The following is a 17,835-nucleotide window of genomic DNA, read 5'->3' on the forward strand; positions in this document are numbered from 1 at the left end:
ATGTGTTCAATAACACTCCTGTAGGGGGTGGACTTGTGCTCCCAGGTCTCCTTAGCTACATCAAGGAGCCCTCGGGGATGTCTACCATACACTAATTCAAAGGGAGAGAACCCAGTGGAGGATTGTGGGACTTCACGGATTGAGAACATTAAATATGGCAGCAGACAGTCCCAGTCCTTCCCATCCTTATTGACTACCTTTTTTAGCATGCTTTTTAGGGTCTTATTAAATCTCTCAACCAGACCATCCGTCTGTGGGTGGTACACCCACGTCCGTAAGTGCTTAATATTCAGCAGCTTACACAATTCCTTCATGACCTTTGACATAAAGGGGGTTCCTTGGTCCGTCAGGATCTCTTTTGGTATGCCCGTGCGGGAGAACATGTGAAGTAGTTCCTTTGCAATACCCTTGGATGACGTATTGCGTAAAGGAACGGCTTCGGGGTAATGGGTGGCATAGTCTACAAACACTAATATATGTTGGTGACCCCGGGCAGACTTTACCAAGGGCCCAACTAGGTCCATAGCGATCCGCTCAAACGGCACCTCTATGATGGGCAAGGGCACTAAGGGGCTCCGGTAATGGGGCATAGGAGCTGTTATCTGACACTCCGGGCATGACTCACAGTAACGTTTTACATCACCATGTACCCCCGGCCAGAAAAACCGCTGAAGGATGCATTCCCTAGTCTTTTCGCTCCCGAGATGACCTCCCAGCACATGCTTGTGCGCCAGGTCTAAGACCATCCTACGATAAGACTGAGGTACCACCAGCTGTTCCACAACCTCCCCACGGACCTTGTCAACCTGATACAACAATTCTTGATTGACTTCCAGGTGTGGAAACACAGTATCAGCCCCTGGGAATTGAGGCTCCCCATTTAGTACTTTAGCATTTTCCCTGGCCTTTACTAAGGTGGGGTCTCGGAGCTGCTCAGTTCCGAAATTGGCACGTGAGACCTCTAAGTCAGGCATAGCAACCACTTCATCCTGTACCTCCGTCTCACCCGCTAGTACTGTTAAGGGAAAGTTATCCCCATTCTCTTGGGTCACCCCTACTGCTGGAACCGTACCCTCAGGGTCAAACGGTTCTGGACACACATCATACACATTTGCATTATTATGAACCTTATTTGCAGACGACCCTTGGTGCCGCCACAAGTCCCAAAATAGGGGAAAGTCTTTCCCGAGGATCACGGTGTGCATTAAGGATTTTACGACGCCCACCTCATGGGTGACAAGTCCACACAGAGTCTCAAGTCGTACAAGGGCAATAGGATACTCCTTGGTGTCCCCATGCACACACACAACCCCCATGCGACGGCCGGTGAAGGTTGTGGGATCGACCAGGCTGGAGTGCACGAGCGTAACCAAGCTCCCTGAGTCCAGTAGAGCTGTCACCGCAAAGTCATTCACCTTTAGGTGACATAATGGTCGATCAGTCTCTGACACAGTCTCTGCAGAACATACTGGCCGTGCGAACATCGACCTCCGCCGGGCAGAGTCACAGTCCATGGGTTCCACGGTAAGTGGACAGTTGGCGGCAATATGCCCGGGCTCACGACAGCGCCAACACAGTATGGGTCCCCGGTCCCCTTGGGGTTCTACCTGGGACCGGACTGTCCAGTTGGGACTCCTCTTCTGTCCCACATGATCCCCCTCTGAGCCACCTCCCTTTGGGACACTTTTGACACCCCTTGCACACGGAACAGTCTTACCAGGGGCTCCAGCCGACTTGCTGTTCCCGGGGTTGGAACGTCCAGGAGGCATGGCTCGCAGTAAGTCCTCCTTGGCTTTATACCTCTCGACGAGGCTCACGAGTTGAGCATTAGTCTCTCATGGCCTCCTCATGGACCTTTTGCTGGGTCGCCGTCACTTGTTGCTGCTGCACGTTCATTTGCACCAGCTGCTTTATCAGTTCTTCCATCTTGGCTGTATCTGATGGCTGTGCCGTTGCAGCTTTCACCCAGGACATGGGGGTTACAGCACTCTCCCGTCAATCTCTGTTGGGCGGTTGCCCTTAGCAACGGTTCTCCAGCTGATGCAGCAAACTGTCCATTAATTGGTGTATGTCTCTTTAAGACCGCTGCCCGCATCCAAACACCATATGTGAGGGATTAGCATTTAGGATCGGTAGCAACCTGGGCATAAGCAGTCAGAGACAGTGACACATAGGATAAAGTCTTTAGTCCAGGCTTTGCCTGGGTTTATTTCCAAGCAAACAAAGCAAAATACAGGCCTTAACTTCAGGCCAACACAAAGTAAATGCTGCTCGTCTGAGCACTTACTAAACATGTAGCGTTCCTGTCTACACACTGGTAACGCAAATGGCTCCTGCACACAGCCAGCCAGGACTCTCAGACCTGCAGAGGTCTCAGCTCTCCCCCTGGCCCTGTAGGCCCAGGCTTTATAAGGACCTGGTACCAGCCTCACCTGGTACGTGGGAGTGACCATCCCACCCTTCACTTTGGTCACTCCAGGAAAAGCCGGCCCGGATTATGTGGCTTGGAGCCACTTACATACTACAACGTGTTAGTAGCTTAATGCTACTAACACTATACTGCCGGCTTCCTCCACCGAGCCCAGGCTGCTCGGTGGCACGTATCTGCCCAAGCGCTCCCCAAAGCAGCATAGGAGAGCATCCTAGGCGATATATACCTGCCCTCCAGCACCTTGCCGGTCACCGTCTCACAAGGGCATCTAAACTAATATATGGAATGAAGGGACTGGAATACCCAGAGAGGCTATCCAAATTGGGATTATTCACCCTGGAAAAAAGACGGCTAAGAGGTGATCAAATAACCATGTATAAGTACATGAGGGGACAATACAAGGATCTCTCCCAAGATCTGTTTACACCCAGGACCGCGACGGTAACAAGAGGACATCCGCTACGATTAGAGGAAAGTAGGTTTCATCACCAACATAGAAGGGGATTCTTTACTGTAAGAGCAGTTAGACTGTGGAACTCTCTGCCTGAGGACGTGGTGATGGCAAAATCCATAGAGGAGTTTAAAAGGGGACTTGATGTCTTTCTGGAGAGGAAGGACATTACAGGATACAAGTCTTAGGTTAATTGTCAATCCGGGTATACAGGCAGGTAGGAACTATTAGGGGTTGATCCAGGGAACAGTTTGATTGCCATTAGGGAGTCGGGAAGGATTTTTTCCCCCAAAAGGGCTAAATTGGTTTCTGCCCTTGGGGTTTTTTGCCTTCCTCTGGATCAACACAGGAGGATAGACAGGCTGAACTAGATGGACATTGTCTTCATTCAGCCTTACATACTATGTTACTATGTTACTATGTAGGGTATTTCATTTTCCTTAAGCACTGTTAGCAGAGGCTTTAGGGCTCTCTTGAGGCAAAATGTGTGGCGCGCCAAGTCCTGTAGTAGTATTAGGGGCTTGCCTTTGTATGAAAGATCCCCTTTTCCTCTGGCTGTGTGCAGAATGGATCCTTTATCCCTGAAAAAGTGGATCCTGCAAATTATGTCTCTGGGTCTGTTTGGGCCATCCTGGGTCCTAATGCTCTGTGGATCCTGTCGATTATAAACGGGTCATCTGATGTGCGGCCTAATAGTTGTAGGAAAAAGGCTTGAGCTAATGATTCGAGTTGGTGGCCCTATATGTCCTCTGTTAGCCCGCGGAGGTTATTCCTCCTATTTCTATTTTCAAGGTCGTATAGGTGGATGGTGAGGTTAGCAATTTGATCTGCTTGGAATTGGATGGCCTGTCTGTGTGACTCTAAAATGGCCACCGTTCCTTCTTGTGCTTCCTCCACCTGTAGGAGCCTATGGGCCATTTGCTGTATATCAGTATGGATTCGCTCTAGAGCCTGTCTGTTTGATGCTTCAAATCTTGTGAATAATGCATCAAGCTTTTTCTTAGTGGGGATTGACATTATGGGAGCTTTCCAATTATCTTTGTCAGGATTGAGTGTTGCACTTTAATTTGCATTAGAATAATCAGGGCTGCTGGCTGTGCTTTGTGCTGGAGTCAATGACCACCCCAGGGGGTCATTATTCCTTTTAGTTTTAGGTGGGGTGTGTGAAATAGCAGGCATTGCCTCAGCAGGGCTAATCTCCTGCTCTGAGCATGGGTTAGTTAGGTTTTTACTCACAGTTCTGCTGTCCGACCTGTTGCCATTTGCAGGTCCCTCATGGGACCCAGGATCTGTATCCTCTGGTCCTGGGGAACCCATGGGTGAGGGAGCCGCTGTTGTCTCTCCCCGTGCAGCTGTAGTCGGCGGGGGTTGATGCAGCTGCTGTGTCGGGCTGCCTGGCACGGCTCCAGCCGGAGAAGGAAGGGATCCACGTGGTTTCACGGGAGCCAGCGCCATCTTAGTTCTCCTCCCGCTGCCCGAGCTTGGAGCGCCAAGGAACCGCTCCAAAGCTCCTTTTCTGCCATTCGGTGTGGTTGTGCTGGTGCCCGGAGTGGTCTTCTTCCCCATACCGTCCAGGATGGGTGGATTGTGCCGACCTTTGGAGGTTTGTTGCCGGAGGGAAGGTAAGGGAAGCGGGAGCCTGTCTCTAGTGCGTCCTACCTGGACATCCGCAGGCCACGCCCCAAACAAATTTTTTTAGGCCGGATTCACAGGAGGGTATGTGTATTTGTGCACATTTTTGCTGCACTTCTTTGCAGAATCAGCGTTGAAAATAGAGCATGCTGTGTCATTTTTTGCATGACAGAAAATCGCACACCGTTGTGAACAAACCCATTTAACTCAACAGGTTCTATTTTCTGTGTATAGCGCGCATAAATCTTGCACATGCTAATTTTTTGCACATAAATATGCTTGTGTAAATACAGCTTAAGGGCAGCTGCACACGAGCGTAAGTGTTTATACGCTTGTCAGAGGAGGACGTGATTGCGTGCTGAATGGAGTGCTATCACGCCTTCTCGCAAACATTTCCGCACATGTCAGTGTCCTGTTTTGCACTGCCAGGCCCATTAACATCGGCACACGACACACTGACTCAGTTTTTGAACCGAATCAGCAGCCTAATTAGACCCTGGTGTTAGCAATTAACACTGCGAAGTTGAGCACTCACATACGCCATATCATGCACCCTCGGGAGCACAAATGCGCACAAAAATAGAGCATGTCGTGTTTTTTCACCTGAAGGAAATGTGGGCAGAAAAGCGCTCCATGTGAGGGAACCCATTTAATTCTGTCTGCGTTTTTGTGTGCGCTAAATCGCCTGTGTGAGGAAGCCCTAAGTCTATTCGCACACGGACAAATTTTCTGTCCTTACGCAAGTAGAAATAGAATACATTCATATGAATGGGTGTATTCACACAGGGTTTTTTTTTTACTTGGATGAATAGTCCTTGTAAAAAAAAATGTAAAAAATCGCAGCGTGTCATATTCTTTTCTGATTTTTGGACGAAAATAGTACGGCCGGCATCACAATGGCGATAGCCTATCTTGCGTTGCGAGAGCGAGTGAAACGCATGAAAATGAAACCAATGATTTTCAATTCTCATTTGCGATGCCTTCACTGCACACTCACAGCACTAAGAAAAATCGGCGCTATCGCCCATTGTTTTCAATGGGGCCAGCGCTACTGCCGCCCCATTGAAAGCAATGAATTACAGGCAACCCCCACAGCAATGATTTTCAGAGAAGGGCTTGAAATATAAGAAAAGTAAAAAAAAAAAAAGTAAACTTACCTAGACGAGCTGTCCGGCTCTTTTGTCCGTCCCCGGCAGTCATCTCCTGTCTTCTGGAGGCCGGGGATTGAAAAATCTCTGCCTCCAGAAAGCGCTGCCTCTGATTGGCTGAGCACTATAACCAATCAGAGACAACGCCCATCCGTCATTGAATGACTGCTGAGTGCTGCCTGTAATTGGTCACAGCGCTCAGCCATTCATCAATGAGAATGAAATCATTGGTTTCATTTTCATGCGTTTTCACTCACTCTCGCAACGCAAGATAGGCTATCGCCAGTGTAAAGCCGGCCTACATGTACTATAAAAAAAAACACAAGGCCAGAATTGTGTTTTTTATGGTCGCTTCGTCACCAAGTATTTTTTTTAAATTAATTCTTTATTTATATACAATTTTTGCTTTTTTCCGAAACATCCAGTTTAACATTGTTAGCTCATGCAATAGTAATAGGCAATCAAAAAAAAAAACAACCAAAACTTGGCAGTGCATGTTTCACATTGCTGATGGGTTACAAAAGACTGCTAAGCGGATGGGCCCATCTGGCCCTCTATTTCTGAACCAAGTGGGAAGAATATATATTAATGTGTGGGTGGCGTAGGGCTCCCAGTCGGAGCTTGTCATCTGATTTCTTACGGTGATGAAAGAGTCCACCTGCAGCTTCATTATTCACCAGAAACAAACAAACAAAAAAACACCCAAACCATTAGTCTAACTTCAACCCAGAACTTTCCCTTTCCGTGGGACAACTGTCCCTATCCTGAGAACCGCTGCCAAGAAAAAATGTAATAGAAAGCAATCAAAAAGTCATATGTACTCCTAAATAGTACAAGTAGTACAGCAAAAAAATATGTAGCAATTTGGTATCGTCTTAACCCCTTAGTGACCAGCCCATTGCCCTTTTTACGTCCTAGCTTGCTGGGCCTTAGGCCTCATGTCCACGGGGAAAATCAGATCCACTGCAGATTCTCCATGGAGAATCTGCAGCGGGTCCCTCCTGCCCCGCGGACATGGGCGCTGAAAATAGCAATTTAAAAGCATTTACCTATCCGTAGCGGGCGGGGACGCTCTGCTCTTCCTCACGGCCGGATCTTCATTTTCGGCCGGCGGATGAATTCCTCACGCCGGCGGCACGTCGCCGGCACGTCGTCGACGTGCCGCGCGCATGCGCCGGGCACATCCGCCGAGCCGAAGCAAGGGAGATGCGGCCGTGAGGAAGAGAAGACCTTCAGCGCCCGCTCCGGGTGAGTAATTCTTTTAAATTCCTATTTTTGGTCTCCCGCGGATCCGGACGGCTTCCATAGGCTTCAATAGAAGCCCGCGGGAGCCGACCCCGCGGGAGACCCGCACAAAAATGGAGCATGGTCCAGATTTTTTCATGCTCCATTTTTAAAAAAATCCCTTTTATTGACGATCCGCGGGTATTTATCTACCCGCGGGTGGTCAATGCATGCCTATGGGGTGCGGATCCGCGCGCGGGAGATCCGCTGCGGATCCTAAATCATATTTTGCCCGTGGACATGAGCCCTTAATCCCTGAAGACATAAAAACATGTTTCCTGCAGGGATTAAGGCCCTGCAAGCTATGAATGTGACACCTCCATGCTGCCGACTCCCGGAGGTAGCCGGCAACCTGGAGCTGCCATTCCGGGCTGTGGGACCCCCTTCCTCGGTCACATGATCGCCAGCATTTACCGAAAGCCGGCGATCATATAAAAGTGAAGAAAAAGTTTTAAAAAGTTAAAGATTCAGCTGCCCTGATAAATCAGATCCATCAGAGTAGCTGAAAGTACTCACCTGCCTTCTACGCGATGTCCTGGCCTGTCGGGTCCCGACGGCGCCTTCTGTGCATGCATGCCCGACGTCATACGTCGGATGCGCGCACAGAAGGGCACACGGTCCAGGAAATTTAAAAACTCTCTGGCTCTTGGTTCCCATGTGTAGCCGAGAGATGTCACTGGGAGCCACTGTGTGCGGTTCCCGGTCACATGATCGCTGTTATCCAGTGGATAACAGCGATCATGTAAAGTAAAAAAAGTTTTTAAAAAGTTAAAGAAAAAAAAGTTTAAGTTTCATCACCCTTCACGGATCATATCTGTGGGGGGAGATGAAATAACATACCCAAGTCCCCGGATTTATCCGTGGACCTCACCACAGCTTCTGTGCACTCATCCGCCGCTAAAATGGCGGATGCATGTGCAAAAACCGCAGATTGCAAGGGTAATTTAAAATCTCCCTGCTCCTGACTACCAAACATAGCCAAGAACCTGGAGATTTCACAGGGGACCGCAGTATGCGGTCCCTGGTCACATAATCATTGTTTTCCAATTGAAAACGACGATCACGTAAAAGTGAAAAAAGTTAAAGTGACACCTCCAATCACGGATCCAATCCGTGAGGGGAGGTGAAATTACTTACCTAAGGCCTCCGGCAATGTCCCCGACGGGATCCTTATCCGCGGACCTTTCCCCAACTTTAGTGCATGTGCACATTAGCAAAATGGTGGACGCAAGTGCAGAAGCTGTGGAGGGCCCAGGAAATTCAAAGTCTTCTTGCTCCTGGCTACTAAAGGTAGCCAAGAGCCTGGAGCAGTGACCGAGGGCTGCAGTGAGTGGTCCCTGGGCACGTGATCGCCATTATGCAATTGATAATGGCGATTACGTAAAAGTTAAGACAGTTGAAATTTGATACGCCTTTCGGTTTGAGCCCCATTGTGCATACGGACATAGTATTAGGGTGCATTCCTACGAATGTATATTGGCTCGGTTTTCACGCCGAGCCGATATACGTCGTCCTCATCTGCAGGAGGGGAAGGAGGATGGAAGATCCAGGAGCAGGAACTGAGCTCCCGCACCCTCTCTGCCTCCTCTCCGCTCCTCTGCACTATTTGCAACTGGGAGAGGCGGAACAGGGGCGGAGCTAATTTCCGGAACTTAGCCCCGCCCCACCTCCTTTCATTGCAAATAGTGCAGAGGGGCGGAGAGGAGGCAGAGAGGGGGCGGGAGCTCAGTTCCTGCTCCTGGCTCTTCCATCCCCCCCCCCCCCCTGCAGATGAGGACAACGTATATCGGCTCGGTGTGAAAACCGAGCCGATATATGTTCGTGGGAATGCAGCCTTAGGGCCAGAAAGGATATGTTTTTGAACACGGGACAAACGGGGGTATCCATTTTGGGGTGAAAGTCTTCATTTAGATGTGTGCTGTACAAAAAAAAGTTTTCAAAATGACACAATTGCCCAAAAAAATAAAATCGCAATTTTTTCCATCTTCTTTGTTCAGATTCATTCAAAAACTGTGGGGTAAAAATATGCAGTACAACTCTAGATGAATGCGTTAAGGGTTCTAGTTTTCAAAATGGGGTAATGTGTGGGAGTCCTCTGTCGTTTTGGCCGCTCAAGGGCTCTACAAGTGGGCAATGGGGCTTAAAACGCCTTCAAGCAAAATGTCTGTTCTAAAAGCCACCGGCTGCTCCTTTCATTTTGGGCCCCATTATAAATACAGAGATTGAATTAGGGCTACAATGGGTATGGTTCTGAACACGGGACAAACAGGGGGATACATTTTATGGTACAAGTCTTCATTCCTTTGTATGCTGTACAAAAAAAGTGACATAATTGCCAAAAAAATGAAAATCTTAATTTTTTTCGTCCTGCTTTGCTTAGATTCATTCAAAAACTGTGGGGTCAAAATGCGCAGTACACCCCTAGATAAATTCGATTAGTGGTTTAGTTTTTTAAAATGGGGTCATTTGTGGGGGTTCGCCATAGTTTTGGCCTCTCAAGGGTTCTACAAGTGAGCAATGACTGTTCTGAAAGCCACCAGCTGCTCTTTTCAGTTTGGGCCCTGTTGTGCAAATGAACACAAGATTAAAGGGGTTGTACCGCGCCGAAACGTTTTTTTTTTTTTTTTCAATAGCTCCCCCGTTCGGCGCGAGACAAACCCGATGCAGGGGTTAAAAAAGAAAAACGGATAGTGCTTACCTGAATCCCCGCGCTCCGGTGACTTCTTACTTACCTGGTGAAGATGGCCGCCAGGATCTTCACCCTCGGTGGACCGCAGGGCTTCTGTGCGGTCCATTGCCGATTCCAGCCTCCTGATTGGCTGGAATCGGCATGTGACGGGGCGGAGCTACGAGGAGCCGCTCTCCGGCACGAGCGGCCCCATTCAGAAAAGAAGAAGACCGGACTGCACAAGCGCGTTTAATCCGGCGATTAGACGCTGAAAATTAGACGGCACCATGGAGACGAGGACGCCAGCAACAGAACAGGTAAGTGAATAACTTCTGTATGGCTCATAATTAATGCACAATGTACATTACAAAGTGCATTAATATGGCCATACAGAAGTGTATACCCCCACTTTGTTTCGCGGGACAACCCCTTTAAGGCTACAATGGGTATGTTGCTGAACACAGAACAAACGGGGGATCCATTTTGGGTGCAAATACTCATTTTCATGTGCATTATAGAAAAAAAATCCCGTCTTTTAAATGGCATATTTGCAAAAATATGAAATTTTATTTTTTCTCCTCTAATTCCATTAATTCCTGAAAAAAACCCGTGCGCTAAAAATACTCATGACCACGCCCAATGAATACATTAAGGGGTGCAGTTTTTAAAATGGGATCATTTGTGGGGGTATCTATCATTCTGACACCTACGAGCCTTTGCAATCTTGGCTTGGTGTAGGAAAACAAAGTTCCTCAAAATGTTAAAAATCAATGTTAAATTTGCACGTCACGTAAATGGTTAAAAAAACAACTGAGGTTTTTCCAATGTGTGTCCAGAATAAAGTAAACAGATGGAAATATGTATCTTATCAAGAATTTGTACAGTATGTTTGCACATATTTGAGATATTGCAGTTGAAAATGTGAAAAAATTACAATTTTTTCAAAATTTTCCCAACTTTGGCGCTTTTAATAAATATACACAAACTCTATCAGACTATTTTGAAGTGCAATATGTGATAAAAAAAAACAATGTCAGAATCACTTAGATAAACTGAATGATTCACTCGTTTTAACGATTTACTGAACCGCCAGCAAGGGGTGAAGAGGAGCACGGAGGGGGGGGGGGGAGTTTAGCAGTCATGCTGCTAAACTCCCTCCCCCCTCCCTTCTCCGACAGCTGTCGTGGGCCTGTCAGAAATACACCATCTTGGCCGTCCGGGTGCTTTTACACCGCAGAAAGCAATAAACATCAATACATCAGAGCTGGGTGTGAAAACCCAGGCGATATACGCCCAAGTAAATCCAGCCTCAGGGTGGATTCAGACGACCGTATATCGGCTTGGTTTTAACGGTGTCCTTGTCTGCGGGGGAGAAAATGGAAGAGCCAGGGGCAGGAACTGAGGTCCCGCCCCTTCCCTGCCCCTATTTGCAATGGGAGGGGCGGGGCAGGGGTGGAGCTAAGCAACAGGACTTAGCTCCGCCCCCATCTCGCCCCTCCTATTGCAAATAGTGGCAAGGGGCGGGAGCTCAGTTCCTGCTCCTGGCTCTTTCATCTCCCCCCCCCCTCCTGCAGACAAGGACACCGTATATCGGCTCGGCGTGAAAACTGAGCCGATATACGGTCGTCTAAATAAGCCCTTAAACATTAAGTGGAAGGATACTAATAATGTAAAATCACATTTGTGCTACAGTTATGACCCTGGAGAATAAACATCCAATATTTTTCTCTGCTAAGTAATTTGCATGGTAATCGTCACCTCTCACAGGGCGGGTAACCCTCTCAACTCCAAACTTACAAAGACATCGGAAGAAACCGCAGACATTTTTGGCTGCACCATTTCCAATATCAGATATATGATGTTCTTTTCTGACCTTTAGGCTTCTTTCACACGAGCACATATCAGCCGTACGTTTTCACGGCCGCCCGATATGCGCTGTGATCTGATGCATTGGATTCCAACACATCAAATCACATAGGCGTATTTCTGAGAAGTAAAAACACCTGGCCAGCCCAATATAGCGACGGCGTTTTTACGTCGGGCCCAAAACATAGCTCTGGAACTATCTTTTGGGCCTGGAATACGTTGGGCGCTGCATGGGCCCCTATGGGAGCCCATGTCAGCAGCCGAAGGTGGGAGGGAGTTTAGCAGCCTGGCCGCTAAACTCCCTCCCTCTGTTCTCTTCCCCCCATGCAGACTCACCTCTCTTCCTCCTTGCTTGTTTTGTGCAATGGGAGGGGGCGGAACAGGGCGGAGATAAGCACTGGTCCACCCTGCCTCCTCCCATTGATGGCTATGGACAAGGGGCAGGATGTGGGCGGAGCTAAGCACCCGCCCCTTGTCTATAGCGATCAATGGAGTAGGCGGGGCGGACCGGCACTTAGCTCCGTGAGCATGCGATGGAGAGGGAAGGGAAATGGGCGATAGCCTGGTGAGCTTGGCGCCGGGCTCACCAGGCCATCTGAACGGGTGCACAAACGTTTGATTTGTGGGCCCGTTCACCAGATTTTCCTCTCCCAGCGTAACGTATATCTGCCGGCCATGAAAACGACGGCCGATATGCGCTCGTGGGAATAAAGCCGCAGGGTGGATTCACACAAACGTATTTTTATTGCATATAAAACAAGCAAAATGGTGTCAAGGAAAGTGCATTGCTTTTCATTGTTCCACTCACAATTACGTATATTTAATGCTTATGTTAGGTGTATTAAAAGATCCCACCATGTTCTATTCTATATCTCCGCGTATTACGCACGCAAGGTCCCTATTATTCTCCATAGGTGCGTTCCAAACGCAATGCATACGCAATTACTTTGCTTATTTAATAATTTGTATAACTTATTTGTATAGCGCCAACTTATTCCCCAGCACTTACAAAGCCCGGGGAAAACACAAACAATACATGTTGCATACAATTGTTTGGAGACAGACGGGGTGGGGGGTGATACAGGAGGTACAGGGGCAGGAGATGAGGCACGGGGGAACACAAACAGTATGGAAATTACGTGTGGCATTTAATTATTAGGAAACAAAACAGGAAGGGGTTGATAGGGAGGTACAGAGTCAGAAAATGTATACGATAGGCAAAGTGGAAAGTGTGGGGAACCATAGGGAGGGGCAGGGGGCATGCTGTGAGGGGTGGGGGATTGGATCAGGAGATTTGGTATGCCTTCCTTAAGAGGTGCCCTTTTAAGGCATGTTGGAAGTTTTGTGTGTCGGGAATGTCCGGATGTTTTGGGGTAGTGCGTTCCAGAGGACCGATGCTACCCTAGACAGGTCCTGGAGACAAGCATGTGAGGATCGAATTAGAAGGGCGTTTGATCTAATTGTGTTAGTGGATCGGAATGTGCGGACTGGGTGGTGTACGGACAGGTGGCAGGCTATTTACGGTGGCACGGCGCCATGGAGAGCATTGTGGGTGAGGGTGGTGAGTTTGAATTGAGTTCTGTAGTGGATGGGTAGCCTATGCAGTGACTGGCATAGTGCAGAGGCATCTGAGAAATAGCTAGATAGGAAGATGGGTCTAGCTTCCGCATTTAGTATGGATTGGAGACGGGAGAGTCTGGTGCGGGGAAGGCAAATGAGCAGGAGGTGCAGTAATCGAATCGGGATGGATGAGGGCAATAACAAGTGTCTTTAGCGTGTCCGTGGTGAGGAACGGATGGATTTTAGCAGTATTTCTGTGGTGTAGGAGGCATGTTCGGGCCAGAGATTAGATATGGGGGGGTAAAGGAGAGGTCAGAGTCCAGTGTGACCCCAAGGCAGTGGGCATGCTGTCTGGGGGTTATAATGGTGCCAGATACTTATATGGAGATGTTGGAGGGAGGTCGGCTGGAAGGCGGAAAGACGAGAAGGCCAGTTTTTGAGAGTTTAAGTTTGAGAAAAGGGAGGACATAGTATTAGAGACAGCGGACAAACAGTCGGTGATATTTTGGAGGAAGAGTGCTGAGATGTTGCGGGAAGAGGTGTATAGCTGGGTGCCATCAGCGTAGAGATGGTATTGGAGGCCAAATTTGCGGATGGTTTGTCCACATGAGGCTCAGTAGATAGAAAAGAAGAGAGGGCCAAAGACCGAGCCCTAGGGGACTCTGACAGCGAGAGGAAGTGGACAGGAGATAGAGCCAGCGATGGAGCTGCTGAAAGAGCAGTCAGAGAGGTAGAAGGAGTACCAGGAGAGAGCAGTGTTCTTAAGGCCTCGCTCACATGGGCGACACAGCATCGGCGTAAGAAAATCGCAGCGATATCGCATCAGTGGTTCGTGTGATATTGCTGTGGTTTCTCGCGGTGATACAGCGATTTTGTAGTGCTACAAAGTCACATGTGGTGCTACAAAGTCGCGTAACTTTGTAGCACCAGATGCAAGGATTTTTGGGAGGAGAGGTCTTGAAATGTAAGCCCCAAAAAATCAGCCCTAGCTGCAGAAAAAAAAAAAAAAGAATACATCACCGTAGAAGCGCTGTCCAGGCTCCACTGCTGCTTCTTCATGGTCCCCGACACTGTTCTACATCTCTTCTTGCCGTAATTTGAAAAATTCCTGCCTCTTGGAAGCGCTAGCTGTGATTGGCTGATGCTTAGCTAATCAGAGCCAGCGCTCGATAAATGGCTGTGATAGGTTCATCTAGCGCTGACTGTGATTGGCTAAGCACCAGCCAATCAGAGCCATCACTTCCAGGAGGCAGGGATTTTTCAATCTTAGGCCAGAAGAGATGAAGAAGAATAGTTCCTTGGACTCTGGAAGAAGATGCAGCAGAGCTGGACAGCGCTTCTATGGTGATGTGCACTTTTTAAAAAAATTTTTCCTGCAGCTAGGGCTTAGGTTATGGCTTTGACAGTAGGATTTCTATTGCCAAAGTTGCATCGCACCGCACGAAAATCGTGTTTTCATGCATTGCACCAGAGAGGAAGGCTCCATAGGGAAACAAGGGCTACAAAACCTCATGAGTCGTGTGCATGTTGCGGGACCCACAAGGTTTTTGGATTGGGATGTCGCACACTCCAAAACATCACACGTGTGAATTAACCCATTAGAAAGCATGGGCTGAATGAACACGCGATTTGTCGCATTGTCGCCACTGTGTGAATGAGGCCTTAGGCTGATAGAGCAAAGCAGAGAGACTTCGCTGTCATCAGGTCGTTTGATACTTTTGTGAGGGCGGTTTTGGTCAAGTTCATGGAACGGAATCCGGACTGGAGGGGGTCACGGAGAGAGTTATTTGGGAGAAAGCGTGTGAGGCAGAATAGGCCAGGCATTTTAGTAATTTGGAGATGAAGGAGAGGTTAGAGATGGGTCAGTAATTGTCAGTGTCGGTCATGTCAAGAGTCATTTTTTTTAGCAGAGGGGATATGATGAAGTATTTGATCGATCTGGGGATGTGGGAGAACTGCGGGTCATCATAGGATAATGCAGTAAGAGAAAGTAGAATCAGACTGCTATATCCCCATTTTGGTGAGGGCTAGCAGGTTGAGACATTTGGTTTCGAAGAGGTCATAGATAGTAGGGAGTTTGTTGCATGCGGACTGGGAGTTCCATAGGGTGTATTTGTGACGTATTTTGCACCGTGTATTATCTTCCCCCTGATTGTTTGTTGGCACACATCAATGGTACGTTGCTAACAAGACTCCGTTGCCACACAACAATTTACAATAATGGTTTTAAGGTGTCAATAATAACTCTGATTTCTGCTGTTAACCACTGGCATATTGTGGTTAGCAGTTGACCAGCATGGGGTGGGGGTTGATGGTGTTATATGGATGCACGGCGAAGTGATCATTGCAAGTCCCTCTTAAGAAATATCCTATCCTGCATGAAAGGTCTTGCCTCCTTCTACTTTACTAGCTCGCATCTCAGCTGTCAGGAGACACATCGCTCCTCACATCCTCACCGGTAATGACGACTAGATATTGTGTACATCCATCATTCTGCTCCCGCCCATCATTTACTTTCCTGTCTTTTATATAAAACGCTTCATGTGAGTGATCTCCTTTCATCTTGTTTTGTATCACATTTTCCTATCACAGTTCGAAATCAAGTTCTCCAGAAGAAGCCGCACGAGCTGAAGTTACCAGACGGACGAGTGTTACAGCTGAACGTTCAGTTACCGGAGGCACAAAATGCACAATCTGATACGACCCCAACCGGAGCACACAGCTCTGCCGCCGTAAGTGTATGCTTCATGCCACACAATGCACAAACAATGGGACACATTTCTTATGGCTTTTAGACAGGGAATTTCACGATTTTCATTTGCCGGAGCGAAGGAGCTGGTTTGCGATTGGGCAACCCGTTTAGAATCATACAATGTTTCGCGTTCCTATGTGAATGAACGGCGTTTAAGCCGCCCGACAAGTGAAAGAGTCGGCACTGATTTTTATGCCGTCTGAAACTGAACGGACATAAACCTCACAATTCTTGTTCGTTATTCAGTTGTTGGCTCGCGTTTAGACTGAACAATTCATTCACTTTCGTTCTTTTGAACGATTTTATGAATAAAATCATTCCGTCTAAATGAACCATAAGTCAGGTAATACCTGATGGGTGTGGAGACTGGTTAGGAGTCACATACACAACCGAGACACAAGAAGCTGAAGGCGTATGTTTATCATAGGTATAAGCTTCAAAAAGGTGCAAATCTGGGGCATTTGGAATTGTGTGCTTGGATTCCTCCTCACATTTGGCGCCTGAGGCTGGCCGCTCATAGCAGGAGTACAGAAAATAATCCAGCTGGACAGTCCAATTGCAGAAGATTTCTATCGGGCTTCATCACACACTTTTTGTAACACTTTTTATTTTGTTACATTTGCTGGCGGTTTTCAAGTTTTATAAGGTTAGTACAGTATACGGAGTATGCAATGATTAACAGAAGTACATTATACAGAGTACGCAGTGATTAGCGGACAGTACAGTATACGGAGTCTGCAATGATTAGCGAACGCTACTTTATACGGAGCATGGAGTGATTAACGGACAGTACAGTGTACAAAGTATGAATCTGTATTTTCTATACCCTGTAGGTCTGTAAAGCGGATAAACAGAAGGAGGACCCGGGTAAGAGACTCTTGATTGACTTAATTCTATGTACAGGGACATCGTTATTGCAAAAATACAAGTAAGGCCGCCTTCACATGTATGGATTCCAATTGCGGGTCCGCAGCAAAATGAGGCCATCGCAAAGCATGTTAATTCGTTTTTTCGCTCACACTCGCGGATACGGATTGCGTATTCCATGAGCAGAGAAAAAAAATGCAGCCTGCTCTATTTTGAAGTGGACTCCGCGTGGATGGCCTCTACTGAAGTCAATGGAGGCCATCCGACCCGCAGTGTTATCGCTAAGCGACGGCGCGGGAAGTAAACATTGAAAAAAAAAACTTGCACTGTGCATGACCGACCGCGAGCCACCACGGTTATACGCAATACAGAAACCACAGGTACGTGGGGTCATCGGTCAGGCTCACAGCCGGATTCCGCTGCGGGCCTCCCGCAAGCAGGATCCAGTTTGTCCATATAAAACCCAACTAATGAAAGTAAATTTACCTCCTTAACCCCTTAGTGACGGCCAATACAACCTTTTACTGACTTCAGTCATGAACTTTAGGCCTCTTTCATGCGGACGACAGCAATATCGTCGTGAAAAATCATAGCGATATCGCAGCTGTGTTCTTAAGGCAATATCGCGATTTTGTGGTGCTGCAAAGTCACACAACATTCTAGCGCTCTTTTGCTAGGATTTTCAGGGGGCTTGAAAAACCCAGACATGTTTCCTATATACATCGGTCCAAGCCCAGATAAATGGGGAGGGTCAGAGAAAGACTTGGCAACCCACCCTGTAAAAACTTCGCCTTGGAAACCCTATGAAAGAGCTCTCAAATGATTCAGATATGGTATCGGATGGCCGTCCCCCCGAGGCCAAAGGATTCTCTAAATGCTACTAGGGAAGAGCAAGGTCTGAGTACAAGTAGTTGGGGTTTTCCTCATGACACAACTGGGGAAAAGCCCTTGGGAAGCCTAGCTGCTGATGCACCTCATAATGAAAGGAAAGGACTGCGCTGTACCAAAGTCTTATATTAATTTTTGTTCAAAAAGGTTTAACTTTTTTACATGTATAGCTGCCTGGACACTATTTAAATTGACTTTTTAAATTAACTGTTAGCAGGGCTTAATTTTGGAGTAGGACTTATATTTCAAGCATCCTCAAAAAGCCTGAAAAATCATTTTGCATCCTCA

General features: G+C 47.7%; 2 protein-coding genes across 2 annotated transcripts in view; one reads left to right on the plus strand and one right to left on the minus strand.

Moving 5' to 3' along the window:
* Positions 1 to 17,835, minus strand: part of LOC136576196 (protein mono-ADP-ribosyltransferase PARP14-like) — a 913,674-nt gene that overhangs the window by 267,048 nt on the left and 628,791 nt on the right. The gene's annotated exons all lie outside the window — the stretch shown is intronic.
* LOC136577385 (protein mono-ADP-ribosyltransferase PARP14-like) overlaps positions 1 to 17,835 on the plus strand; it is a 66,181-nt gene that overhangs the window by 10,945 nt on the left and 37,401 nt on the right. Inside the window, exons 2-3 of the mRNA XM_066577292.1 lie at positions 15,633 to 15,772; positions 16,626 to 16,659. Coding sequence (XP_066433389.1) covers positions 15,633 to 15,772; positions 16,626 to 16,659 — 174 coding nt within the window. The remainder of the gene's footprint in view (positions 1 to 15,632; positions 15,773 to 16,625; positions 16,660 to 17,835) is intronic.

Source organism: Eleutherodactylus coqui, chromosome 8 (assembly GCF_035609145.1).
Source record: "Eleutherodactylus coqui strain aEleCoq1 chromosome 8, aEleCoq1.hap1, whole genome shotgun sequence".
Taxonomy (NCBI): Eukaryota; Metazoa; Chordata; class Amphibia; order Anura; family Eleutherodactylidae; genus Eleutherodactylus; species Eleutherodactylus coqui.